This window comes from Cherax quadricarinatus, chromosome 73 (genome assembly GCF_038502225.1).
Source record: "Cherax quadricarinatus isolate ZL_2023a chromosome 73, ASM3850222v1, whole genome shotgun sequence".
In the NCBI taxonomy this organism is placed as follows: domain Eukaryota; kingdom Metazoa; phylum Arthropoda; class Malacostraca; order Decapoda; family Parastacidae; genus Cherax; species Cherax quadricarinatus.
The window spans coordinates 5,521,451-5,549,228 of record NC_091364.1 but is presented as its reverse complement, the minus strand read 5'-3'; the positions used below and the strand labels follow the sequence as shown (position 1 = coordinate 5,549,228).

General features: G+C 40.4%; 1 protein-coding gene across 5 annotated transcripts in view; it reads left to right on the top strand.

Annotated features, from left to right (window-relative positions):
- The first annotated feature begins 404 nt into the window (after positions 1-404).
- LOC128701145 (uncharacterized) overlaps positions 405-27,778 on the top strand; it is a 36,882-nt gene continuing 9,508 nt past the window's right edge. Inside the window, exons 1-5 of one of the 5 annotated variants that reach the window (XM_053794740.2) lie at positions 405-536; positions 3,670-3,839; positions 20,997-22,390; positions 22,589-22,704; positions 22,982-23,095. In XM_053794740.2, the coding sequence (XP_053650715.1) occupies positions 21,137-22,390; positions 22,589-22,704; positions 22,982-23,095 (1,484 nt within the window). In that variant the 5' untranslated portion in view covers positions 405-536; positions 3,670-3,839; positions 20,997-21,136. Of the gene's footprint in view, positions 541-2,825; positions 2,917-3,669; positions 3,840-20,996; positions 22,391-22,588; positions 22,705-22,981; positions 23,096-27,778 lie in introns of those variants that run through there. The other 4 variants (XM_053794739.2, XM_070100571.1, XM_053794743.2 and 1 more) reach the window with 4 other exon arrangements.

Sequence of the window (27,778 nt, the reverse complement as noted above, 5' to 3'; positions counted from 1 at the left end):
CTAGGTAATTTACACTATGTGTGATAATTATACGTATGTGTACTTGTTCCTAAATAAACTTATGGATCTTATAAAGTTGCGCATCTATCTGTATCATGTGAAATTAAGTATAGGCGCCTACACAGCATTCTGCCCGAGGACTGTCTAATTGTTCAGAAGTGGTGACGTTATGTGAAAATTATAACAGGACATTCCATATACCTCATATCGAAATAGATTTGTATTTTATGTACACTTGTAAAGATAAATGACATCTATTATCTAATATTCCTTTTGAACGTTAGAATTGCCTGAAGATCTAACGTTATAAAGCCTCATGTTTTGATTATATTATTTCCTTCATGTTATCTGACGTTTTTTTAACAAAATATAAAAATCAACATAGTGTATAATAAGGTAAAGGAAAGAGTGAGGTAGAGGGTCTGGTGGGCCATGGACGCTGAGGCTGACCGTGCAGCAGCGCCCCTACACCTCCCAGTGCTCTTCAATGTCAGCATTATTGCGTATCTACGCATGCCAACACTTAGCTGATACGTGTGAGTGAGTAATGTGTCATTATTCTGTCCATCTGAGGGTGTATTAGTGGGGTGTACAGTCACTTTGAGGGTGAAATAACGGTGTCTTGCCACCAAAACTTGAAGCATTGGGCCTCTCGGTTGTGTGGGACAGTAATTTAAGTCTCGCCAAGCTCTTTGATTACGTTCCAGCGATTTTAGTTGTTAATTAGTGTCACCATTTGGGTAATTAATGAGTGGTTGGGAATTTAAATTTAATTAATCAGGACGTGAGGTGTTTTATAGTGAGACGCTAGGTGTTAGGCCTAGCACTCGGATCAACCATTGTCCATTATATTGTATTAAATGTCTCATTTTTCTGTTAAAGGTATCATAGAGAGTGTTATGTTGTGCTTTTTAACTATAAGTTTAAAGGACCCTTAGTTTATATGGCAATTTGTGTTTGCTTAAACTTCATTTTGCATTTTTTTGTATCAAGTGGTAAGGTAAATTTAAGACAGGTGAATGTTATGCTTAGATTTCTTAGTGTTAGTTTTACTCTGTGAAATTTTTTGGGATATACCATCTTTATTGAAAGTATGTACAGTTATTAGTTGGGAAATAAGTCAAAGGTTCCAATGGAAATAAGTCAGACTTTTTGGGGGGCTATCCTAGGTGATATACACTACTTGTTAATGTTGGTAGAATTACCTACGGCTTAAAAAATCTCTTGGAGAGCGAAACGTTGAAACAATAAAATGTCACATTAGATGCAGCACTTGTGTCCTTTTACTTTACAGATACACACTTTGTATGATAATTGTACTTATGTGTACCTGTATATAAATAAACTTGCTAGGTTAAGCATTGTTTGGTCTAGCCAGTAACTGGATTGGTGACTGCATGGTCAGTGCCTTGCCCTTGGCCCAGGGCCCCATCAAAAGTCAAGGTTACCTTGTTTCTGAGATGGTAACTCATTCTCAAAATACCCAGTTTGTTTTGCAATAAATCACAGCATTCAACTATTTTTACTGCATATTTCTAAAACCTGGTTGAAGCCAGTTGCTGACACCATTGAGTATGGGCATCTGGCTCTGTTGGGGTGTAGGTGTGGGATCTACCTGACCTAATTAAGAACTTTGTTGCTGTTTCTATTCTCAAAGGTAGCTCCTGTTCCTTTCCCTGCTTCTGCCCAGCTGTGGGGACTATTACTTTCCTAGAAACTGGGAAGCTCAAAAACCTCAACAACCACTACCACTGCTATTACCACTATTATTGATATTTTGATCATTTTTTCATAGGTTTCTGTGTTATACACTAATAAAATGAGGGTATAATACCATTATGCATCTACTAAACAATGGACCCATCTCTGGTGAAAGGAGGGAGGAGAGATGGGAGATACAGAATATATTATAACTTGCTTTTCTCTGGTATGATCTCACACACACTCTAAAAACTGTGTTAACCCTTTCACATAGGGTTTGCTGCCCATTTTTAGATTGGGTTAGGTTAGGTTAGCTAAGGTCAGGTCAAGTTGGGTTGGGTTGACTTGACTTGGCCTAGGTTAGGTTAGGCTACAACAGAAAAACTGAGGTAAAAGACAATAAAAAAAAAGTGCTGCACAAACAAAAAACTAGCATTCACTTTGTCTGGCTCATGTAACTCACATTTCAACCTGCAAGGTTAGAGTGGTTAGAGTGTGGGCTGTAATAAAGATACTGGTAGTGGAAAATCCTTTTATTAAAATAACTCTACTACCAGCATCTTGATTTCCCCTTTTCTACTCCCCATTCTTTCCATCCCTTATGTACTTTATAAAAAAAAAAAAAGGGCCTACTTGCCCATGAGTCAGGCCGTACTGTCACCTAACTATATGCACTCTTGTACCATGTCTGTAATACAGTAAAGATTTGATAAAATGAGCTAATATGTTATTTTGAATGTTTCAATTAAACTGACACACCATACAGTGTACTATTCCCATTTGTTCTAGTGGTGACCCAGAATAACTTTTTCTAAGTCAGTGGAGCTGTAAAGCTCCAGCAATAGCATTGCAAATGATGTGGGAGAGACAGGTAGATGGTGAGAGAGATATAGAACGAGGAATAGGTTTAAAGAATGAAACCAGCCTAACTTGTTTTGGCACATTGATGTTCGACAGAATGAACATTAGCACCAACAGCAAACCATTGAGCATACCATTTATACAGTGTTGCTTCAGCCCTTGTATACTGGGCCATTTTTGTGTGCTATGTATGAGTAACTGAAAAATCTTTTAGACTGATGAATTAAACATGTATACAACATCTGGGTATTTTTATTTTGTAGATGCTTTGCCATCCAGTGGCTTTATCACTACAGTACCAAAGACATACTCTGAAGACTGTAGAAATATATACAGAAAACAGTGAAAGATGAGGTAATCAGTCCCTAAGTTGTGCATCTTTCTTGTATTCATTTCATGCATCCCTTTTATTTTGCTGCTAGTAATGTGTTAATTGCTCAAATTGCAATAGATGCTGTTTGGTCACACTAACACCATTAACCCTTTCATTGGCCGTCATATAGAACTACATCATTGAGGCTAGGGTCCCTCACGTAGCTCTATGTCATGAGCTCGGCTCACTCAGATAAGTTGAGAATGGTAAATTTTCACCCAAATATAAGAGAATGGGTCATCACAGTGAGTGCCTACCTTTTTAGGAAAAACTCAAGTTCTGAAAATCATCTTTAATAAAGCTAATTTAAGTACATGTTAGACAAAATTTTGCTTTTCATTGCATTCTCAGAGTTTACAAGGTAGGTTATAATATATTGTGCACAATAATATCCAAGAAGTACCCTATTCATAGTTCACCTTCACTCGTGTCTTGCAGACAATAAATACTTTGATAATTATTTGTAAGAGCTACTCTGTATAAAATTGGATATAGTGCACAATACTATATAGATATCTATCAGCAAGTTGTAAACGTAACTTAGCTGTCTTCCCATCTCTTCATTACATGATAATGCATATTATGTATACAGTACCATATTCTGACTTTCAATTTTTTTTTTTAAATTATGTATCATGAGGAATATATATTACAGCTCGGTGTAACTTTAATTTACTTAGGTAATGAGATTAGTTATTAGAATGTAGACCAACACTAATTTTCCATTTTTGCAGCTTTGCCTGGTGAGCACACTATGTACCCATATTCAGCATTCCCACATGGCAACCAGCACTGAATAAAATTGTGATTCTGCTGATTTTTTATAAGGAGCTCCAGCTCATACACTCACCGAGTTGTATACGGGGTTCTAGTCTCAGCTCCTGTTCCTGCTTCTTAAACTAAGGTTTGGATGGATAAATTTTAGTTAAATGTCAGACACAAGTAATGAGCACATAGGTGTTCATCTATCTATTAACCTTTTCAGGGTCTGCAGGCCCTCTCCTAAACTTGTTCTCAGGGTCGGAAATTTTTTGAAAAAAAGAAAATAATTTTTTCTTATGAAATGGTAGAGAATCTTTTCCTAATCATAATGACACCAAAAGTATGAAATTTGATGGAAAACTTATGGGATTATGCTCTTGCGAAGTTAGTGGTCTTGACGATGTTTACGCATTGGTGATTTCGCTCAAAGTGAGCCCTATTTTCGGCCAATTCCAATGTACCAGTCAGCAAAACTCATAGTTATTTTGCTAGAACTCCATTTTTTTTATCGAGTGAGTACAAGAAACCACCCATTTGCTGATTTCAACTCTCCAATAAATTTAGTGGTCAGAAATTGGCAGTTTTGCCAATTTCACACAAATTTCAAAAGATTCCAATTTCCAAATAGGGTCCAGAATAAACAAGACAGACATTCCTGGCACTAAAATAGCATTTTTTTCTGTTCATTAGTCACGTCCCTAGGCCCTTACATTTCTTTTGCTTTCCACTTTGAATTTTTATTCTTACAAAAAAATAGAAGATTTACTGTTATGCAGACTACTGCATTACTATAGAAATGGTATAAATAAACTTGTGAAAGAATATTAGACTCGCCAGTTGACGTGTATTGGACACGTGGCATGATTTGTTTACTTTTGAACTTTGGCAAAAATTGAACATTTCTGCTACTTTGAGCTCAATTTCAAGGTACTTTTCATTGTGAAACCAATCAAAATCATCTCAATTTCTGTAAAATGTCTTCCATTCTATAAAATGAAACCAGCAAAACTAGAATACAACCATAAATAGCATACAAAAATACACTGCAAAGTCACTGTTTTAAAGCAAAAACACTGTCGGAGTTTTTTTTTTCTCATTATGCACTGTGCTGCAGGATTTTTTTTATACTGTGCACACTGATCACATAGACCCATTCTTTCATATGTAGGCCTACCAGCTTTCGCTTGCTTGATTTGAAAGCGCTAGAATTTGTGCATACTAGTATGGCACCAACCCTGGCATGCAAGCCGTACTAGTACGGCACCAACCCTGAAAGGGTTATACTGTTTTGTTCTGCACAAATGTACAAAGTGGTTTAGAATTGTGGAAAAAATGGTTTTGATTTACAGGTACATGATAAATAAAACCTGTCTTTATTTTGTAAATGTCCAAAACTGGTAAGTTTTATATCTGTTGAGAATAAAGCCCAGTTTTGGAGAAAAAATGCAAAAAAAAAAAAAAAAAAAAAAAAACTAGGGAGCAAATGAATTCAGCAGTTAAAAGTAAAAATGGTGAGATGTTGGATGGGAATGGGAGGTATTGAAGAGATGGAGAGTATTTTGAGTTCATGCATAAGTCACGGGATAATGGAATCTGTTAGCAGTAGGAAAGAAAGGTCAATATCGAGGAAGTGGGATAGGCAGTGGGTTAGTTAGGTGGTAAAGCAGCTGGAATAGATGGATTAAGACCCCAGATTCTAGAGACAGGTGGATTATAATAATAATAATATCTTTACTTACTACAAGTACATGTACAAGGTATACAGGCCTAGCTGACATCAATGACATATTTCTACTGTATATAGAAAGCTGCTTGTTATGCTGAGCATTTCAGGCAAATTAGGTCAGTTTTGTCCCAGGATGTGACCCACACCAGTCATCTAACACCCAGGTACCTATTTTAAACTGATGGGTGGACAGGGACAGGGACAGCAGGTGTCTTATGGAAACATGTCCCTAATGTTTTCCTTTCGTACCGGAGGAGATTCGATCTCTGGCCCTCAGTGTGTGAGTGGAGTGCACTAGCGATCAAGCTATGGGACACCTAGGTTTAGAATAGTCAGTGTATTTAATCTAACCATGAGAGGTGAGGCAAAGGATTGTCAGAGTATGCATAGTTCCTTTGTATGAGGGGGAAAAAGGAAACAAGAAAGGAAGAATTATAGGCGAGAAAATCTGTTGTATAAACCAGTACTGTAATGTGTGTGACAGAATTCTTTTCAAGAGTTAGTTATGGGAAAGACAGTGTAGGATTGAAGACTATTGAGGAAGAAAGGTAATATGTGGATCATGTTTACATTAAAACGTAAGTTTGTAATATGATACTGAGATAGATGAGGAGGAGTTTGTGATAGTGAATAAAGTAATAACATGGTAATATGTCATTACAAATGTATTGAATTCTAGATTCCCTGAAGTTACTGGTTTCGGAACAAGATTTTTTGAGACATTCAGCTGTGTGTAGGGCTTAATCGAAGCATGATAGAGGCAGAGTCCTGTGTTCTGTTTTTTAAAGATATACTGTAGAGCGATAGAATAACCTTTAGACTCCTGTTACTCCTAGAACAATACTTCTGGATATAAATTCAAGTAGTTTGTTAGCCTTATTTTGTGCACTTATGCACTGTAGTCTTGGCTTCAGATTTCTGCTTACTATGATTCCCAAATCTTTTCTCATTCTGTATGATGGTGCTTTACATCACCTAGTTCATACATGTAAGAGTTATTTTCATTTACATGTTCAAGGATTAGGGCTCTGCACTTTTCCAAAGTGAACTGCATTTACCACTTTTTGAACCATTACATTAGCTTTTCCAAATCCTCCTGACATTCACTGGTATCCTCCTTTGAATCTATTATTCAGCTTATTGTTGTGCTGGCGTGCAGCTACACACTAAAACCACTGTCACTAGTCTTGATGGCACATTATTATTATTAATAATAATCTCTATGGGGTGCTTTAAATGTCATATGTTAATATAAACATTTTCAAATTCTTTCAAATAATATAAGAAACACATTATATAACATATAAACATAATACATTAACCCGCAGCAGAAAAAATTGACATAAATACAAGATGTGGTAGCCGGGCGACTTGTTAAGAGTGACTGCAAGAATCCTGTTTTCTCGAGTCCAACACCAGAAAAAGGTGCACACAATATTATTACTGGAGGTAACTGTAGAAATTATTCCTTTCGTATACCTTCACTTGTAGTGTCATTCCCTCAAAAAATGGTGTGTTGCATGAAAATGGGAGTGTTACTGCACCAATGTGAAGACACTTGTACACAGTGTAAGGTGTTTGTATTGTGGTAAAAGTTTCACAAACATATGCAGGAATGAACTTGTATGAACCATAATCATACATATACAGTGGACCTCTACTTGCAAGCGTGTCCACGTGCGAGTTTTTCCAAATACGAGCAGTCGATGGGTCGATTTTTTGCTTCCATACGCGAGCAAAATTTCCACAAGCGAGCAGACCTCAAGGCAGGTTCCTTGACACTGGTGAGGGGCTCTTGCTCTTGATCTCGGGAATTGTATCTCATTTGTTTGTTGGGCTATCTTATTGAAACTTTTGCAATGTATGATGGAAAGATGCTTCTTAATGTACACCAAAAATGAAAGAAATCTAAGCATAAATAATGGAGTTCACTTCTCAGCAATTAGCCACCCCTTAGTGGTAATTTCGAATGGTTTTTATGGCTGTATTCTTGTTTTTTTTTTGGTCTCATTTGATAGAATGGAAGATAAATTACAGAAATAGATATGATTTTGATTGCTTTCACGACGAAAAGTACCTTGAAATAGAGCTCAACCTAGGAGAAATGGTCCATTGCTTGGCTGTTTCAGTGTAAACAAATGTCCATTCCAATATGCAGTCGTGAATGGGTTGACATATTTATACAATTATTGCAGTAAGGAATAACAGTAAATCTTATATTTTTTGTGTGAATAAAAGTTACAAATAATTTATATAATAATAATAATAATAATAATAATAATAATAATGATAATATATATAATAATAATAATATGAATAATAACAATACATATAATAAAAATAATATAATACAATAATAATAATATAATATGTATAATAATACATATATAATAATAATGTCCTAGGTAGTAGGTTGGTAGACAGCAACCGCCCAGGGAGGTACTACCGTCCTGCCAAGTGAGTGTAAAACGTAAGCCTGTAATTGTTTTACACGATGGTAGGATTGCTGGTGTTTTTTCTGTCTCATAAACATGCAAGGTTTCAGGTACGTCTTGCTACTTCTGCTTACACTTAGGTCACACTACACATACATGTACAAGCATATGTATACACACCCCTCTGGGTTTTCTTCTATTTTCTTACTAGCTCTTGTTCTTGTTTATTTCCTCTTATCTCCATGGGGAAGTGGAACAGAATTCTTCCTCCGTAAGCTATGCGTGTTGTAAGAGGCGACTAAAATGCCAGGAGCAAGGGGCTAGTAACCCCTTCTCCTGTATATATTACTAAATATGAAAGGAGAAACTTTTGTTTTTCCTTTTGGGCCACCCCACCTCGGTGGGATACGGCTGATGTGTTGAAAGAAAGAAAGATAATAATAATGTACTACATATAATAATTATAATAATAGACGGCTTCAAAAGGCCGTCACTAGATGGCAGTGTTTACCACAACAAAGAGGGAGCGGTTGTGGCCGCCTCCACCTGTTACATAATGACATATTTTATTCATTCTAGAGTATATATCGTGTTTCTGTGTTATATTGTCTGTTATGTCATATTAGATGAACTGTGATATATAAATAAGCCGTATAGATGATATTAGCGAAATTATTCATGAAGAATTTTGCCCGGTGTCCAGACAAACTCTTGTCCACCGCTGACACCGCCCATACCACTACATGAATGACATTTTATTCATTCTAGAGTATATATCATGTTTCTGTGTTATTCATATTGTTTATGTCATACTAGATGAACTGTGATAGATAAATAAGCCGTATAGATGATATTAGCGAAATTATTCATGAAGTATTTTGCCTGGTGTCCAGACAAACTCTCGTCCACCGCCGACACCGCCCATACCACTACATGAATGACATATTCATTTTAGAGTATATATATCAGGTTTCTATGTTATTTATATTGTTTATTATGTCATATTAGATGAAGTGAGATAGATAAATAAGCCGTAGAGTTGATATTAGCGAAATTATTGAAGTACTACAGAATTCCACTGGAACGGATTAATTGCATTTCAATTAATTTAAATGAGGAAAATTGACTCTGCAAACGAGCAAATCCAGTTGTGAGCAAGGTCATGGAACGGATTAAACTCGCAAGTAGAAGTTCCATTGTATTAATATGTGTTCATCTCTTTACATTCTAGGTGTCTCATCTCTCGTTTATGATGGCATCTATGTTTAGTTGTTAGAAATGATTAAACTCAGTAACCAAGGTATGTCAATGGTAATAATAATCGCTCTGGGGCACTTGAAATTTCAATTGTATATTTCGTGTAGGTGTGGGAGCTACCACACCTGACTTCCTACAGTAAGTACTCGCCTTTCACCCTACATTAAGATTACACATATTTTAAGGTAAGTAATGAGTGTACTATATGTGTTTTACTTTTTTATTGTTTTTAATGCCTATTTCTATTGCTTACTTAATATATATTAGTGTAAACTTCTTATCTGGCATTTATATGCATTTATATGTAAAAAAAAAAGAGGGGGTTCCACTTTACAGTAGTAGCCTGGAACATAACATTCCATGTAAGTTGGACCCTCCTCTGTGTGTACTCACCTATTTGTGGTTGCAGGGGTCGAATCATAGCTCCTGGCCCCATCTCCTCACTGTGTGTGTGTGGGGTGTGTGTGTGGGGTGTGTGTGTGTGTGGGGTGTGTGTGTGTACTCACCTATTTGTACTCACCTATTTGTGGTTGCAGGGGTCGAGTCCTAGCTCCTGTGTGTGTGTGTGTGTGTGTGTGTGTGTGTGTGTGTGTGTGTGTGTGTGTGTGTGTGTGTGTGTGTGTGTGTGTGTGTGTGTGTACTCACCTAGTTGAGGTTGCAGGGGTCGAGTCCAAGCTCCTGGCCCCGCCTCTTCACTGGTCGCTACTAGGTCACTCTCCCTGAGCCGTGAGCTTTATCATACCTCTGCTTAAAGCTATGTATGGATCCTGCCTCCACTACATTGCTTCCCAAACTATTCCACTTCCTGACTACTCTGTGGCTGAAGAAATACTTCCTAACATCCCTTTGATTCATCTGTGTCTTCAGCTTCCAACTGTGTGTGTGTGTGTGTGTGTGTGTACTCACCTAGTTGTACTCACCTAGTTGAGGTTGCGGGGGTCGAGTCCGAGCTCCTGGCCCCGCCTCTTCACTGATCGCTACTAGGTCACTCTCCCTGAGCCGTGAGCTTTATCATACCTCTGCTTAAAGCTATGTATGGATCCTGCCTCCACTACATCGCTTCCCAAACTATTCCACTTACTGACTACTCTGTGGCTGAAGAAATACTTACTAACATCCCTGTGATTCATCTGTGTCTTCAGCTTCCAACTGTGTCCCCTTGTTACTGTGTCCAATCTCTGGAACATCCTGTCTTTGTCCACCTTGTCAATTCCTCTCAGTATTTTGTATGTCGTTATCATGTCCCCCCTATCTCTCCTGTCCTCCAGTGTCGTCAGGTTGATTTCCCTTAACCTCTCCTTGTAGGACATACCTCTTAGCTCTGGGACTAGTCTTGTTGCAAACCTTTGTACTTTCTCTAGTTTCTTCACGTGCTTGGCTAGGTGTGGGTTCCAAACTGGTGCCGCATACTCCAATATGGGCCTAACATACACGGTGTACAGGGTCCTGAATGATTCCTTATTAAGATGTCGGAATGCTGTTCTGAGGTTTGCTAGGCGCCCATATGCGTGTGTGTGTGGGTGGGTGGGTGGGTGGGGCCCCGCCTCTTCACTGACCGCTACTGGGTCCTCCCTCTCCCTGCTCCATGAGCTTTATCATGCCTCATCTTAAAACTATGTATAGTTCCTGCCTCCACTACATTGCTTGCCAGACTGTTCCACTTTCTAACAACTCTATGGCTGAAGAAGTACTTCCTAGCATCCTTTTGACTCATCTGAGTCTTCAACTTCCAATTGTGACCCCTTGTTTCTGTGTCCCATCTCTGGAACATCCTGTCTCTGTCCACCTTGTCTATTCCATGCAGTATTTTATATGTCGTTATTGTGTCTCCCCTAACCCTCCTGTCCTCCAGTGTCGTCAGTCCATTTTCCCTCAACCTTTCTTCATTGGACAATCCCCTTAGCTCTGGAGCCAGCCTTGTTGCAAACCTTTGCACTTTCTCTAATTTCTTGATGTGTTTGACCAGGTGTGGGTTCCATACTGGTGCTGCGTACTCCAGTATGGGCCTGACGTGCAGTGTATAAAGTCTTGAACGATTCCTTACTGAGGTACCAGAATGCTTTTCTCAGGTTTGCCAGTCGCCCATATGCTGCAGCAGTTATCTGGTTAATGTGTGCTTCTGGCGATGTACTCGGTATGATGCTCACTCCTAGATCTTTCTTCTTGAGTGAGGTTTGAAGTCTTTGGCCTCCTAGCCTATATGTACTATGTCTGCGGTCTTCTTTGTCCTTCTCCGATCTTCATGACTTTGTGTGTGTGTGTGCTCACCTAATTGTGGTTGCAGGGGTCGAGACTCAGCTCCTGGCCCCATCTCTTCACTGATCGCTACTAGGTTCTCTCTCTGCTTCCAGAGCTTTGTCATACCTCGTCTTAAAGCTGTGTATGGTTCCTGCCTCCACTACATCACTTGTCAGACTATTCCATTTCCTGATGACTCTATGACTGAAGAAATACTTCCTAACATCCTTTTGACTCATCTGAGTCTTCAACTTCCAATTGTGACCCCTTGTTTCTGTGTCCCCTCTCTGGAACAACCTGTCTCTGTCTACCTTATCTATTCCATGCAGTATTTTGTATGTCGTTATCATGTCTCCCCTGACCCGCTTGTCCTCCAATGTCGTCAGCACGATTTCCCTCAGCCTTTCTTCGTAGGACATACCCGAGCTCCGGAACTAGCCTTGTTGCAAACCTTTGCACTTTCTCCAATTTCTTGAAGTGTTTGACCAGGTGTGGGTTACAAACTGGTGCTGCATACTCCAGTATGGGCCTGATGTACACAGTGTACAGTGTCTTGAATGATTCCTTACTAAGGTATCGGAACGCTATTCTCAGGTTTGCCAGGCGCCCGTATGCTGCAGCAGTTATCTGGTTGATGTGTGCCTCCGGAGACATGCTCGGTGTTATGGTCACCCCAAGATCTTTCTCCTTGAGCGAGGAGGTTTGCAGTCCTTGGCCACCTAGTCTATACTCTGTCTGCTGTCTTCTTTGCCCTTCTCCGATCTTCATGACTTTACATTTGGCAGGGTTGAATTCAAGAAGCCAGTTGCTGGACCGTGTGTTCAGCCTGTCCAGGTCTCTTTGAAGTCCTGCCTGGTCCGCGTCTGATTTAATTCTCCTCATTAACTTCACATCATCTGCGAACAGGGACACCTCTGAGTCTATCCCTTTCATTATGTCATTCACATATGCCAGAAATAGCACTGGTCCTAGGACTGACCCCTTTGGGACCCCGCTCGTCACAGGTGCCCACTGTGATACCTCATCTCGCGTGTGTGTGTGTGTGTGTGTGTGTGTGTGTACACGTGTGTGTGTACGTGTGTACATGTGTACAGCCTCTCTTCACTTAGCAACGTACTCGTTTACCGACGACTCAGACTTACGATGGGCTCTCTGACCAGTATTCATACCTAAATAATGTATATTAGAGCTGATTTCCTCTATTCTGTTTATTACAATATACAGTACATTACTGTATAAACATTTAAGAGTATACCAGAAATGTTATAAATGGTGCAAAGGTGACATTAAAACAGTATCAAAAATGGTTGACACAAACCCACTACCAGTATAGTATGCTCCTCACTTAGCGACAAGTTTGTTTACCAACGTGGTCTTAGGAACAAAACTCTGTCGTTAAATGAGAAGAGGCTGTATATGTGAGAAATCACGAAAGCGCTTAGAAATTCACTATTTTTTCAGTGGTTATTCTGTGTGTGTACTCACCTAGTTGTGGTTGCAAAGGTAGTCACAGCTCCTGGCCCTGCCTCTTCACTGGCCACTACTAGGTCACTCTTCCTGCTCCATGAGCTTTATCATACCTCTTCTTTAAACTATATATGGATCCTGCCTCCACTTCATCACTTCCCAGACTATTCCACTTCCTGACCACTCTGTGACCGAAGAAGTACTTCCTAACATCCCTGTGATTTATATGAGTCTTCAGCTTCCAACTGTGACCTCTTGTTGTTGTGTCCTGTCTCTGGAACATCTGCCTCTGTCCACCTTGTCAATTCCTCTCGGTATTTTAAATGTCATTATCATATCCCCCATATCTCTTGTGCCCTCCAGTGTCATCAGATGAATTTCACTTAACCTCTCCTCGTAGGACATGCCCCTCAGCTCTGGGACTAGTCTTGTTACAAACCTTTGCACTTTCTCTAATTTCGTTATGTGCTTGCAAAGTGTGGGTTCTAAACTGGTGCTGCATACTCCAATATAGGCCTAACATACATGGTGTACAGGGTCCTGAATGATTCCTTATTGAGATGTTGGAATGCTATTCTTGTGTGTGTGTGTGTGTGTACTCGCCTATTTGTTGTTGCAGGGGTCAAATCATAGCTCCTGGCCCCACCTCTTCACTGGTCGCCACTAGGCCCTCTCTCCCTGCTCCATGAACTTCATCATATCTCATCTTAAAACTATGTATGGTTCCTGCCTCCACTACATCATTCCCAGACTATTCCACTTCCTGACAACTCTGTGACTAAAGAAATACTTCCTAACATCCCTTTGACTCATCTGAGTCTTCAGTTTTAAATTGTGACCCCTTGTTTCTGTGTCCCATCTCTGGAACATCCTGTCTCTGTCCACCTTGTCAGTTCCTCGCAGTATTTTGTATGTTATGTCTCCTCTGACCCTCCTATCCTTCAGTGTCCTCAGGCCGATTTCCCTTAATCTTTCTTCGTACGACATTTCCCTTAGCTCTGAAACTAGTCCTATTGCAAACCTTTGCACTTTATCTAATTTCTTGACATGCTTGTGACCAGGTGTGGGTTCCAAACTGGTGCTGCATACTCCAGTATGGGCCTCATGTACACGGTGTACAGGGTCTTGAACTATTCCTTACTGAGGTATTGGAATGCTATTCTTAGGTTTGCCAGGTGCCTATATGCTGCAACACTTATATGGTTGATGTGCACCTCAGGAGATGTGCTCGGTATTATACTTACCCCGAGATTCTTTTCCTTAAGTGAGGTTTGCAGTCTTAGGCCACCTAGCTCATAGTCTGTTTGTTGTCTTTTTTTTCCCTTCCCGATCTTCATTACATTTGGCTGGGTTAAATTCAAGGAGCCAGTTGTTGGACAAGGCTTACAGCCTGTCCAGGTCTCTCTCTAGTCCTGCCTGATCCTCATCTGATCTAATTCTCCTCATTAGCTTCACATCATCTGCTAACAGGGACACTTCTGAGTCTATCCCTTCCATTACGTCATTCACATATACTGGTTCTAAGACTGACCCCTGTGGAACCCCGCTCGTCACAGGTGCCCCTTCTGACACCTCGTCACGTACCATAACTCATTGTTTCCTCCATGTCAGGTATTCTCTGATCCACTGCGGTGCCCTTCCCGTTATGTGTGTGTGTGGGGGGGGAGTGCATGCATGTGTGTGTGTGTGTATACGTGTGATATGACAGCTTAGACGTCCCTCCAAGCTGCCAATATCCCAAACCCCTCCTTAAAAGTGCAGGCATTGTACTTCCCATTTCCAGGACTCAAGTCCAGCTAGCTGGTTTCCCTGAATCCCTTCACAAAATACGTATTACCCTGCTCACACTCCAACAGCTCGTCAGATCCCAGAAACCATTCATCTCCATTCACTCTTATCCAACATGCTCACTCACGCTTGCTAGAAGTCCAAGCCCCTGGCCTACAAAACCTCCTTTACCCCCTCCCTCCAACCTCTTTGGGGACAGCCCCTACCCCACCTTCCCTTCCCTACAGATTTATACACTCTCTGTCATTCTACTTTGTTCCATTCTCTCAATGACCAAACCACCTCAACAGCCCCTATTCAACCCTCTGACTAATACTTCTAGTAACTCCACAACTCCTCCTAATTTCCACACTATGAATTCTCTGTATAATATTTACACCACATGTTGCCCTTAGACAAGATGTCTCCACTGCCTCCAGCTGCCTGCTCACTACAGCATTTACAACCCATGCTTCACACTCGTATGAGAATGTTGGTACCACTATACATACTCTCGTACATTCCCTTCTTTGTCTCCACAGATACCTCAATGCACTACTCACCTTTTTTCCTTCATCAGTTTTATGGTTAACCTCATCTTTCATAAACCCATCTGCTGACAAATCAACTCTCAAATACCTGAAAACATTCACTTCTTCCATACTCCTTCCCTAAAATAGGATATCCAATTTTCCTTTATCTAAATTGTTTGATACCCTCATCACCTTACTCTTATCTGTGATCACTTTCAACTTTCTACCTTTACACACCCTCCCAAACTCGTCTACTAACCTTTGCAACTTTTCTTTAGAATCCTCCAAAAGCTCATTATCATCAGCAAAAAGTAACTGTGTCAACTCCCATTTTGTATTTGATTCCCCATAATTTAGTCCCACTCCTCTCCCCAACACCCTAGCATTTACTTGTTTTACAACCCCCATTTATAAATGTTAAACAACCATGGTGAGATCACACATCCCTGTCTAAGACCTACTTTTACTGGGAAGTAATCACCCTCTCTCCTACACACCCTAACCTGAGCCTCGCTGCCCTCATAAAAACTCTTTACAGCATTTAGTAACTTACTACCTATTCCATACACTTGCAACATCTGCCAGATTGCTCCCCCATCTAATCTATCATATTTTATTTATTTTTTTATTATCACACTGGCCGATTCCCACCAAGGCAGGGTGGCCCGAAAAAGGAAAACTTTCACCATCATTCACTCCATCACTGTCTTGCCAGAAGGGTGCTTTGCACTACAGTTTTTAAACTGCAACATTAACACCCCTCCTTCAGAGTGCAGGCACTGTACTTCCCATCTCCAGGACTCGAGTCCGGCCTACCGGTTTCCCTGAACCCCTTCATAAATGTTACTTTGCTCACACTCCAACAGCACGTCAAGTATTAAAAACCATTTGTCTCCATTCACTCCTATCAAACACGCTCACACATGCCTGCTGGAAGTCCAAGCCCCTCGCACACAAAACCTCCTTTACCCTGTCCCTCCAACCTTTCCTAGGCCGACCCCTACCCCGCCTTCCTTCCACTACAGACTGATACACTCTTGAAGTCACTCTGTTTCGCTCCATTCTCTCTACATGTCTGAACCACCTCAACAATGCTTCCTCAGCCCTCTGGACAACAGTTTTGGTAAGCCCGCACCTCCTCCTAACTTCCAAACTACGAATTCTCTGCATTATATTCACACCACACATTGCCCTCAGACATGACATCTCCACTGCCTCCAGCCTTCTCCTCGCTGCAACATTCATCACCCATGCTTCACACCCATATAAGAGCGTTGGTAAAACTATACTCTCATACATTCCCCTCTTTGCCTCCAAGGACAAAGTTCTTTGTCTCCACAGACTCCTAAGTGCACCACTCACCCTTTTCCCCTCATCAATTCTATGATTCACCTCATCTTTCATAGACCCATCCGCTGACATGTCCACTCCCAAATATCTGAATACATTCACCTCCTCCATACTCTCTCCCTCCAATCTGATATCCAATCTTTCATCACCTAATCTTTTTGTTACCCTCATAACCTTACTCTTTCCTGTATTCACTTTTAATTTTCTTCTTTTGCACACCCTACCAAATTCATCCACCAATCTCTGCAACTTCTCTTCAGAATCTCCCAAGAGCACAGTGTCATCAGCAAAGAGCAACTGTGACAACTCCCACTTTATGTGTGATTCTTTATCTTTTAACTCCACGCCTCTTGCCAAGACCCTCGCATTTACTTTTCTTACAACCCCATCTATAAATACACGTATATTAAACAACCACGGTGACATCACACATCCTTGTCTAAGGCCTACTTTTACTGGGAAATAATTTCCCTCTTTCCTACATACTCTAACTTGAGCCTCACTATCCTCGTAAAAACTCTTCACTGCTTTCAGTAACCTACCTCCTACACCATACACCTGCAACATCTGCCACATTGCCCCCCTATCCACCCTGTCATACGCCTTTTCCAAATCCATAAATGCCACAGAGACCTCTTTAGCCTTATCTAAATACTGTTCACTTATATGTTTCACTGTAAACACGTGGTCCACACACCCCCAACCTTTCCTAAAGCCTCCTTGTTCATCTGCTATCCTATTCTCCGTCTTGCTCTTAATTCTTTCAATAATAACTCGACCATACACTTTACCAGGTATACTCAACAGACTTATCCCCCTATAATTTTTGCACTCTTTTGTCCCCTTTGCCTTTATACAAAGGAACTATGCATGCTCTCTGCCAATCCCTAGGTACCTTACCCTCTTCCATACATTTATTAAATAATTGCACCAACCACTCCAAAACTATATCCCCACCTGCTTTTAACATTTCTATCTTTATCCCATCAATCCCGGCTGCCTTACCCCCTTTCATTTTACCTACTGCCTCACGAACTTCCCCCACACTCACAACTGGCTCTTCCTCACTCCTACAAGATGTTATTCCTCCTTGCCCTATACACGAAATCACAGCTTCCTTATCTTCATCAACATTTAACAATTCCTCAAAATATTCCCTCCATCTTCCCAATACCTCTAACTCTCCATTTAATAACTCTCCTCTCCTACTTTTAACTGACAAATCCATTTGTTCTCTAGGCTTTCTTAACTTGTTAATCTCACTCCAAAACTTTTTCTTATTTTCAACAAAATTTGTTGATAACATCTCACCCAGGTAGTAGGTTGGTAGACAGCAACCACCCAGGGAAGTACTACCGTCCTGCCAGATGACTGTGAAACAAAAACCTGTAACTGTTTTGCATGATGGTAGGATTGCTGGTTTCTTTTTCTGTCTAGGTTTTTCTCCTTTTTCTAAATAGCTCTTGTTCTTTTTTATTTCTTCTATTGTCCATGGGGAAGTGGAAAAGAATCTTTCCTCCGTAAGCCATGCGTGTCGTATGAGGCGACTAAAATGCCGGGAGCAATGGGCTAGTAACCCCTTCTCCTGTATACAATTACTAAAAAAGAGAAGAAGAAAAACTTTATAAAACTGGGTTGCTTAAATGTGCGTGGATGTAGTGCGGATGACAAGAAACAGATGATTGCTGATGTTATGAATGAAAAGAAGTTGGATGTCCTGGCCCTAAGCGAAACAAAGCTGAAGGGGGTAGGAGAGTTTCAGTGGGGGGAAATAAATGGGATTAAATCTGGAGTATCTGAGAGAGTTAGAGCAAAGGAAGGGGTAGCAGTAATGTTAAATGATCAGTTATGGAAGGAGAAAAGAGAATATGAATGTGTAAATTCAAGAATTATGTGGATTAAAGTAAAGGTTGGATGCGAGAAGTGGGTCATAATAAGCGTGTATGCACCTGGAGAAGAGAGGAATGCAGAGGAGAGAGAGAGATTTTGGGAGATGTTAAGTGAATGTATAGGAGCCTTTGAACCAAGTGAGAGAGTAATTGTGGTAGGGGACTTGAATGCTAAAGTAGGAGAAACTTTTAGAGAGGGTGTGGTAGGTAAGTTTGGGGTGCCAGGTGTAAATGATAATGGGAGCCCTTTGATTGAACTTTGTATAGAAAGGGGTTTAGTTATAGGTAATACATATTTTAAGAAAAAGAGGATAAATAAGTACATATACACGATATGATGTAGGGCGAAATGACAGTAGTTTGTTGGATTATGTATTGGTAGATAAGAGACTGTTGAGTAGACTTAAGGATGTACATGTTTATAGAGGGGCCACAGATATATCAGATCACTTTCTAGTTGTAGCTACACTGAGAGTAAAAGGTAGATGGGATACAAGGAGAATAGAAGCATCAGGGAAGAGAGAGGTGAAGGTTTATAAACTAAAAGAGGAGGCAGTTAGGGTAAGATATAAACAGCTATTGGAGGATAGATGGGCTAATGAGAGCATAGGCAATGGGGTCGAAGAGGTATGGGGTAGGTTTAAAAATGTAGTGTTAGAGTGTTCAGCAGAAGTTTGTGGTTACAGGAAAGTGGGTGCAGGAGGGAAGAGGAGCGATTGGTGGAATGATGATGTAAAGAGAGTAGTAAGGGAGAAAAAGTTAGCATATGAGAAGTTTTTACAAAGTAGAAGTGATGCAAGGAGGGAAGAGTATATGGAGAAAAAGAGAGAAGTTAAGAGAGTGGTGAAGCAATGTAAAAAGAGAGCAAATGAGAGAGTGGGTGAGATGTTATCAACAAATTTTGTTGAAAATAAGAAAAAGTTTTGGAGTGAGATTAACAAGTTAAGAAAGCCTAGAGAACAAATGGATTTGTCAGTTAAAAATAGGAGAGGAGAGTTATTAAATGGAGAGTTAGAGGTATTGGGAAGATGGAAGGAATATTATGAGGAATTGTTAAATGTTGATGAAGATAGGGAAGCTGTGATTTCGTGTATAGGGCAAGGAGGAATAACATCTTGTAGGAGTGAGGAAGAGCCAGTTGTGAGTGTGGGGGAAGTTCGTGAGGCAGTAGGTAAAATGAAAGGGGGTAAGGCAGCCGGGATTGATGGGATAAAGATAGAAATGTTAAAAGCAGGTGGGGATATAGTTTTGGAGTGGTTGGTGCAATTATTTAATAAAAGTATGGAAGAGGGTAAGGTACCTAGGGATTGGCAGAGAGCATGCATAGTTCCTTTGTATAAAGGCAAAGGGGATAAAAGAGAGTGCAAAAATTATAGGGGGATAAGTCTGTTGAGTGTACCTGGTAAAGTGTATGGTAGAGTTATAATTGAAAGAATTAAGAGTAAGACGGAGAATAGGATAGCAGATGAACAAGGAGACTTTAGGAAAGGTAGGGGGTGTGTGGACCAGGTGTTTACAGTGAAACATATAAGTGAACAGTATTTAGATAAGGCTAAAGAGGTCTTTGTGGCATTTATGGATTTGGAAAAGGCGTATGACAGGGTGGATAGGGGGGCAATGTGGCAGATGTTGCAAGTGTATGGTGTAGGAGGTAGGTTACTGAAAGCAGTGAAGAGTTTTTACGAGGATAGTGAGGCTCAAGTTAGAGTATGTAGGAAAGAGGGAAATTTTTTCCCAGTAAAAGTAGGCCTTAGACAAGGATGTGTGATGTCACCGTGGTTGTTTAATATATTTATAGATGGGGTTGTAAGAGAAGTAAATGCGAGGGTCTTGGCAAGAGGCGTGGAGTTAAAAGATAAAGAATCACACACAAAGTGGGAGTTGTCACAGCTGCTCTTTGCTGATGACACTGTGCTCTTGGGAGATTCTGAAGAGAAGTTGCAGAGATTGGTGGATGAAAGCAGCTTTGATGTTGTCCTCTTTTAATACCCTTGTGATTTTAGTCCACAGATTTTCCTCATTTGGGCATACCCAAAAACACTTCTCTGTTTTAATACTGCTTGTAGCTAGTTCTTGAATATCTGCACAAGGGGCGTGACACCAATTTCCACAAAAATGACAATTTATCCATGTGGAAGCCCGTTTGTTTGACTGACCACAGACTACACACAGCTTCATAATGATTTGAATGGTTGATTTACTGCAATTCTACTAGCAACCTCTTGAATATTCTATTAATAACCTTAAATGAAGCTCTAGCTATTTGTATTTCTGTTTCTAACTGTTTTTGTATATTGGACAGCTTACCGTCACGTTCCTGATAGATCAGTGTTCTCCCATCAAAGTTTTATTTGATAAAATAGCATTTTTTTTCTTCTCCATTGTTAAGGTGGTCAGCAGAGAACCTGACCTCAGGATAAAAGAGTAACACAACTCTCAAAATCAGTCATAGGTATTTGTTTTATCTTAAAAGATTTTAAATTATTTTTTGTGCTTTCTGTTTTTTTTTTCATTTTTCCTGACTTTACAAATGGCTTACTGTGAAATTACTGGGTTCTAGATTTTACAACTTTTAACTTAACCGTTAACAATTTTTGCTTGTAATTTTTAGTTTAATGTTTTACATCTCATTTTCAGATTATATCATGCTTCCATGTCTGTCAAGAAACTAAAATTGGCAATTTAAGTCTCATAAACTTCTGAGTGTGAAACTCCAGTCTTCACTGAAACAGCAGAAAAAAATAAATAGGAAGACGGCTCAAAATTGAACCACAATTATGGATAGATCAAATGGAATGATGCCCAGGGGAAGAACTTTTAGAAGTAGCAGGGGAGGTTTTAGAGGTGGGAGAGGTGGGGGCTATGAAGAAAGGGGAGGTTATAAGGGAGGAAGAGGCACCTATGATGCTGGGAGGGGAGGCTTTAGGGGAGGAAGGGGAACTGGGGCAAGAGGCAGTAGCTATAATCCAGGCAGAGGCAGTAGCTACACAGGAGGAGGAAGTGGTGGCTATAGCGAAGGAATGACTAGTGGTTATGAAGGAGGGTCCAGTGGAGGTTACAGTGGAGGAAGGGGTGGTGGTTACACAGGAAACAGAGGTGGTAGCTATACTGGAGGAAGTAATTACAATAGTTATCCTGAAGCTCACAGTACTACTTATGGGGGCTATGTTGAGGAAAGAGATGGTGACTATAGTGGTTATAGTGGCTATGAAGAAAGAGATACCACTTATACTGGATATAATACAGAGAGAGCACCTGGTTACACCAGCTATGAAGATACGAGGAGTGGATATGCAAACTATAGTGAAGACCGAGGAAGTGGTTATGCTAGTGGGTATGGTGAAGATAGAAGCAGCTATGCTGGCTATGGTGAAGAGAGAGCAAGTGGCTATGGTAATTATGAACAGGAAAGAAATAGTGGCTATAGTGGAAGCAGAGGAACTGGTTATGTTACCGGAAGAGCAAGAGGCACTCGATATAGTGGAGGCAGAGTACGCGGTCCTAGAACAACAACAACTGCCTACACTGGAGGGAGAGGTGGTTATGAAGCCACTACTGGTGGATACAGGGGAGTAAAAAGTACTTATGATGGAACTCGTGGTGGAGTAAGAGGATCCTGGGCTAGGGGTGGAAGAGCAAACCCGAGGGGAGGAAGAGGAGGCTATGAAGGTGGCAGTAGTGAATATGATCCTGCTCGAGGGGGAATAAGAAGAGGAAGGGTAAATTATGACAAAAGCAGGAGTAGCTTCAGGGGAGCAAGAGGTACTTTTGAAGCAGCCAGGGGTATCACCAGAGGCAACAGGGGTGCATATGCAGGTGGGCGGGGTGGTATGATGGAGTACACAAATGACTTTTCTAGGGGAAGAGGGTTCTTAAGGAGAGCTCGTGTTATTAGGGGAAGTGGATCTGTCTTAAGAGGGAGAGGCAGCAGCAGGGGAGGAAGACCCATTGTTAGGGGTACCCGTGGTGGATATTCAGGAGTTGCGTCTTGGGTGCAAGGCTATGGCTATCAAGATGGATCTATGCAGGCAGTAAGTTCTCACAATTTTGTTTTGATAAATGCATTTTATTGTAAAAATAAATGTCCTGTAATTAAATGGAATTTCACTTGTTAAAATTTAACTGCTGCTGTTATCTATTATCGAAGTTATAAAATGATTCGGAACTTGTTCAAGCAACCTTAGAAGTTTAATAAAATTTAATTTTGAAGTGATTCTTAATTTTTCTAGGAGCCTCAGAAGGACAAATGTGTTATTTACTTGAATTTCCCTGGTGCAATCACTGATAAAGGCGTTGCTGAATTAATGGAATTTGGAAAAACAACAACAACAATGCACTTCGGATGGTAAGAACTGCTACTGGCGTAATCCTACTCTAAAAAAAATCAGAAACTAAGGTATTTGTTGAATATATAGAGCACAGTGCTTGTGCATGCAATCTTAGTGTACATGTTTGCGCGAGCGCGCACACACACTTGCATGACCAGATATAAGCCCATGGCAAGATAGCGTAATAATCTGGCATTTTTAGTTATAATTTGGGATTGAATTTCTTTAGTGATCGGTTGGCAGTTTTGTTATTCAGTATTTTGAACACTTAACATATTCTTGCCCTTGTTTCAGGAAATGCTGTATAACTTATGAATCAGAAGCCAAAGCAATAGAAATGGAAACAAAACTAGCAGAAATGGAATTTAATGGTCAGAAACCAAACATCGACTCATCACATAGGAAGACGTAAGTGTGATACAATACGGAGTCTACCTGTGCTTCATATATATCCCTTCATTGGGATTCCTTGTAGCTGGTAAAGGTCCCCTGATCCAAGGAATTGGAGTAATTTTACTCTTAGATCAGACCTGTGTGACCCCCTCCCCTATGAATTTTAAGTGTTTTTCTATGAATATAATATATCTGCTTCTTGAGCTACCTTTTTTTTTTTTCATTGTGCAGTTTGTATGTGTACTGTACATTTAAATATAGAGGCACTTACTTAATGCAACTTGGAAAAGAATGGAAAAAAATTTAATCTATGATTGATCGAAGTATTATTATTTTTTATTATCACACTGGCCGATTCCCACCAAGGCAGGGTGGCCCGAAAAAGAAAAACTTTCACCATCATTCACTCCATCACTGTCTTGCCAGAAGGGTGCTTTACACTACAGTTTTTAAACTGCAACATTAACACCCCTCCTTCAGAGTGCAGGCACTGTACTTCCCATCTTCAGGACTCAAGTCTGGCCTGCCGGTTTCCCTGAACCCCTTCATAAATGTTACTTTGCTCACACTCCAACAGCACGTCAAGTATTAAAAACCATTTGTCTCCATTCACTCCTATCAAACACGCTCACGCATGCCTGCTGGAAGTCCAAGCCCCTCGCACACAAAACCTCCTTTACCCCCTCCCTCCAACCTTTCCTAGGCCGACCCCTATCCCGCCTTCCTTCCACTACAGACTGATACACTCTTGAAGTTATTCTGTTTCGCTCCATTCTCTCCACATGTCCGAACCACCTCAACAACCCTTCCTCAGCCCTCTGGACAACAGTTTTGGTAATCCCGCACCTCCTCCTAACTTCCAAACTACGAATTCTCTGCATTATATTCACACCACACATTGCTCTCAGACATGACATCTCCACTGCCTCCAGCCTTCTCCTCGCTGCAACATTCATCACCCATGCTTCACACCCATATAAGAGCGTTGGTAAAACTATACTCTCATACATTCCCCTCTTTGCCTCCAAGGACAAAGTTCTTTGTCTCCACAGACTCCTAAGTGCACCACTCACCCTTTTCCCCTCATCAATTCTATGATTCACCTCATCTTTCATAGACCCATCCGCTGACACGTCCACTCCCAAATATCTGAATACATTCACCTCCTCCATACTCTTTCCCTCCAATCTGATATCCAATCTTTCATCACCTAATCTTTTTGTTATCCTCATAACCTTACTCTTTCCTGTATTCACTTTCAATTTTCTTCTTTTGCACACCCTACCAAATTCATCCACCAATCTCTGGAACTTCTCTTCAGAATCTCCCAAGAGCACAGTGTCATCAGCAAAGAGCAACTGTGACAAAGTATGTCAATGAAATAGATGCATGTGTGACAGCAGGTTGTTTGTGATAGTAAGCATATTTTAATGCATATATAGTTCCTTATTAGTGTATGTCAATGAAGTATGGGAGAGACATTGGTGGTTTCTGCCTTGGGGCCCTGGCAGGTATGAGCTTATTTTTTCAAAAGTGTTAACAATATTTTATTTTCTAACCCCTAAATTGAAGCATACCCAGGAAAGATTTTATTATTTTGATCATCTCTGTGTACAGGGAATACTTATAATATTAGTTGTTTCAAGGTGTGATACTCCTCAAAGCATGGAAAGAAGTCACATTGTGTGACTGTATTGGGTTATCTTAGGTTAATTATTTATGGCATATTTAGGTTCAAGGGAATATTCTGGGTGCCTTCGACTACTGTAAAACTATATTTTTAATGTTTATTGCAGTATGCTTGTAAATTGTGTGTACACTACTGTAATAGGTACAGTAGGACCCCACTTATATGGCAGGTTAGATACCAGCCTACCGCCGTAAAGCGGAAATTGCCGTAAAGTGAAACACCTTTTTTCCACTTATAAATGCATATAAATGCTAGATAAGTTTACACTAACATATATTAAGTTATCAGTGGAACTAGGCATTAAAAACAATAAAAAGTACAGTGATACCACGGGTTTTGTACAAAATTTGTTCCACAAGACTGTTCGAGTGCCATTACCGAACGAATTTGTTCCCATAAGGAATAATGTAAATTAGATTAGTCCGTTTCAGGCCCCCAAAAATACACTTACAAAAGCACTTACAATAATACACTTACATAGTTGTTCGAGTTGGGAGCTGTACGAAACTCAGGGTACCACTGTACACTACTTACAGTACACTCATTACTTACCTTAAAATATTTGTAGTCTTAATGTAGGGTGTATGTATGTAGTATAATGTTCGCCAAGACCGTAGTCCTGGCACGGGTCTCAATCTTGCAATGACCCGTCTTTAATGTAGGGTGAGAGGTAAGTAGTATTTATTTTGTAGGAAGTCAGGTGTAGGAGGTATGATAGTCAGGGGTAGGAGGTATGGTAGCCAGCCAGGTCACCCCACCCACAAGTAATACGTATACTACGACATTCACAGCACCCTAGAGCAATAAAATGCACATACAGTACACTCATTTCTTGCCTTAAAATATTTGTAGTCTTAATGTAGGGTGAGAGTTGAGTAAGCAATATAAAAATGAATAATCGAGAGAAACAGAGAGCGAGAGAATGAGAGACGCGGGGGATGTAAAAAGACGAACACGTCTGGTTTTGGTTGATACACATTCATCTACACCTATCATCATCATCATCAGTCATGTTGATAAATTAGACACATGTGCAACTCTTGGGTATCTTTATTGAGGAAACGTTTCGCCACACAGTGGCTTCATCAGTCCATACAAAGGAGAATCTTGAAGAACAGGAGGAGAATGAGGTAATCAGTCCCTCAACCTTGAGTCGATGTGGTCAGTCCATCAATCTTGAATAGAATGCGGCATACGTGCTGAGAAGGAGCTTATAAACCGTTGGCAGGAGAGGTGCAGCAGTCATAGGTGGTGTAACATTTGTTCAATGTTGAAGTAGGTCGTGCCCAAGAATTAGGCAAGCGAAGAATTCCCAAGTATTAAGATCCCAAGAAGTTGCAGTGTCTGACAGGTTTGTAGATGAATGGTTCAGAGAACCGACATGTTGATAAATTAGACACATGTGCAACTCTTGGGTATCTTTGATACCCAAGAGTTGCACATGTGTCTAATTTATCAACATGTCGGTTCTCTGAACCATTCATCTACAAATCATCAGTCATCATCATGTAAAGTAGAAGGACACATGTGCAACTAATGTGACATTTTATTGTGGCAACGTTTCGCTCTCCAGGAGCTTTGTCAAGCTTGACAAAGCTCCTGGAGAGCGAAACGTTGCCACAATAAAATGTCACATTCGTTGCACTTGTGTCCTTTTACTTTACATATTGTCGGTAATTCTACCAACATTATTACAATCATCATCATTTCTTCTTCTAACAAGTTGGCCATCTCTCACTGAGGCAGGGTGACCCAAAAAGAAAATACTTTCATCATCATTTAACACTTTTACCTCACTCATATATAATCACTGTTTTTGCTGAGGTGCCCAGAACACAACAGTTTAGAACCACATACATATAAAGATACACAACATATCCCTCCAAACTGCCCATATCCCAAACCCCTCCTTTAAAGTGCAGGCATCCAGGACTCAAGTCCGGCTATATAAAAATAACCGGTTTCCCTGAATCCCTTCACTAAATATTGCCCTACTCATATTCCAACAGCTCATCAGGTCCCAAATACCATTCGTCTCCATTCACTCCTAACGCGCTCACGCATGCTTGCTGGAAGTCCAAGCCCCTCGCCCACAAAACCTCCTTTACCCCCTCCCTCCAACCTTTTCGAGGACGACCCCTACCCCGCCTTCCTTCCCCTACAGATTTATACGCCTTACACGTCATTCTACTTTGATCCATTCTCTCTAAATGACCAAACCACCTCAACAACCCCTCTTCAGCCCTCTGACTAATACTTTTATTAACTCCACACTCCAAATTCTCTGCATAATATTTACGCCACACATTGCCCTTAGATAGGACATCTCCACCGCCTCCTCGCTGCAGCATTTACAACCCACGCTCCACACCCATATAAGAGTGTTGGTACCACTATACTTTCATACATTTCCTTCTTTGCCTCCATAGATAATGTTTTTTTGTCTCCACATATACCTCAATGCACCACTCACCTTTTTTTTCCTTCATCAATTCTATGGTTAACCTTGTCCTTCATCCATCCATATTCTAACACGTCAACTTCCAAATATCTGAAAACATTCACTTCTTCCATACTACTACTCTCCAATTTGATATCCAATTTTTCTTTAAATAATTTGATACCCTCATCACCTTACTCTTTTCTATGTTTACTTACAACTTTGTACCTTTACACACACTCCCAAACTCATCCACTAACCTTTGCAACTTTTCTTTAGAATCTCCCATAAGCATAGTATCATCAGGAAAAAGTAACTGTCAATTCTCATTTTATATTTGATTCCCCATAATTTAGTCCCACCCTTCTCCCCAACACCCTATTATTATTATTATTATTATTATAATCAAAAAGAAGCGCTAAGCCACAAGGACTATACAGCCCCCAACACCCTAGCATTTACTTATTTTACAACCCCATCTAGCAAGACCTTTTGTTGAGCTGGCACTTTTCTTCCATTCCTAGTTATACCACCATTGCTGTCCCCTTCAAAGGCAGAAAATGATCTC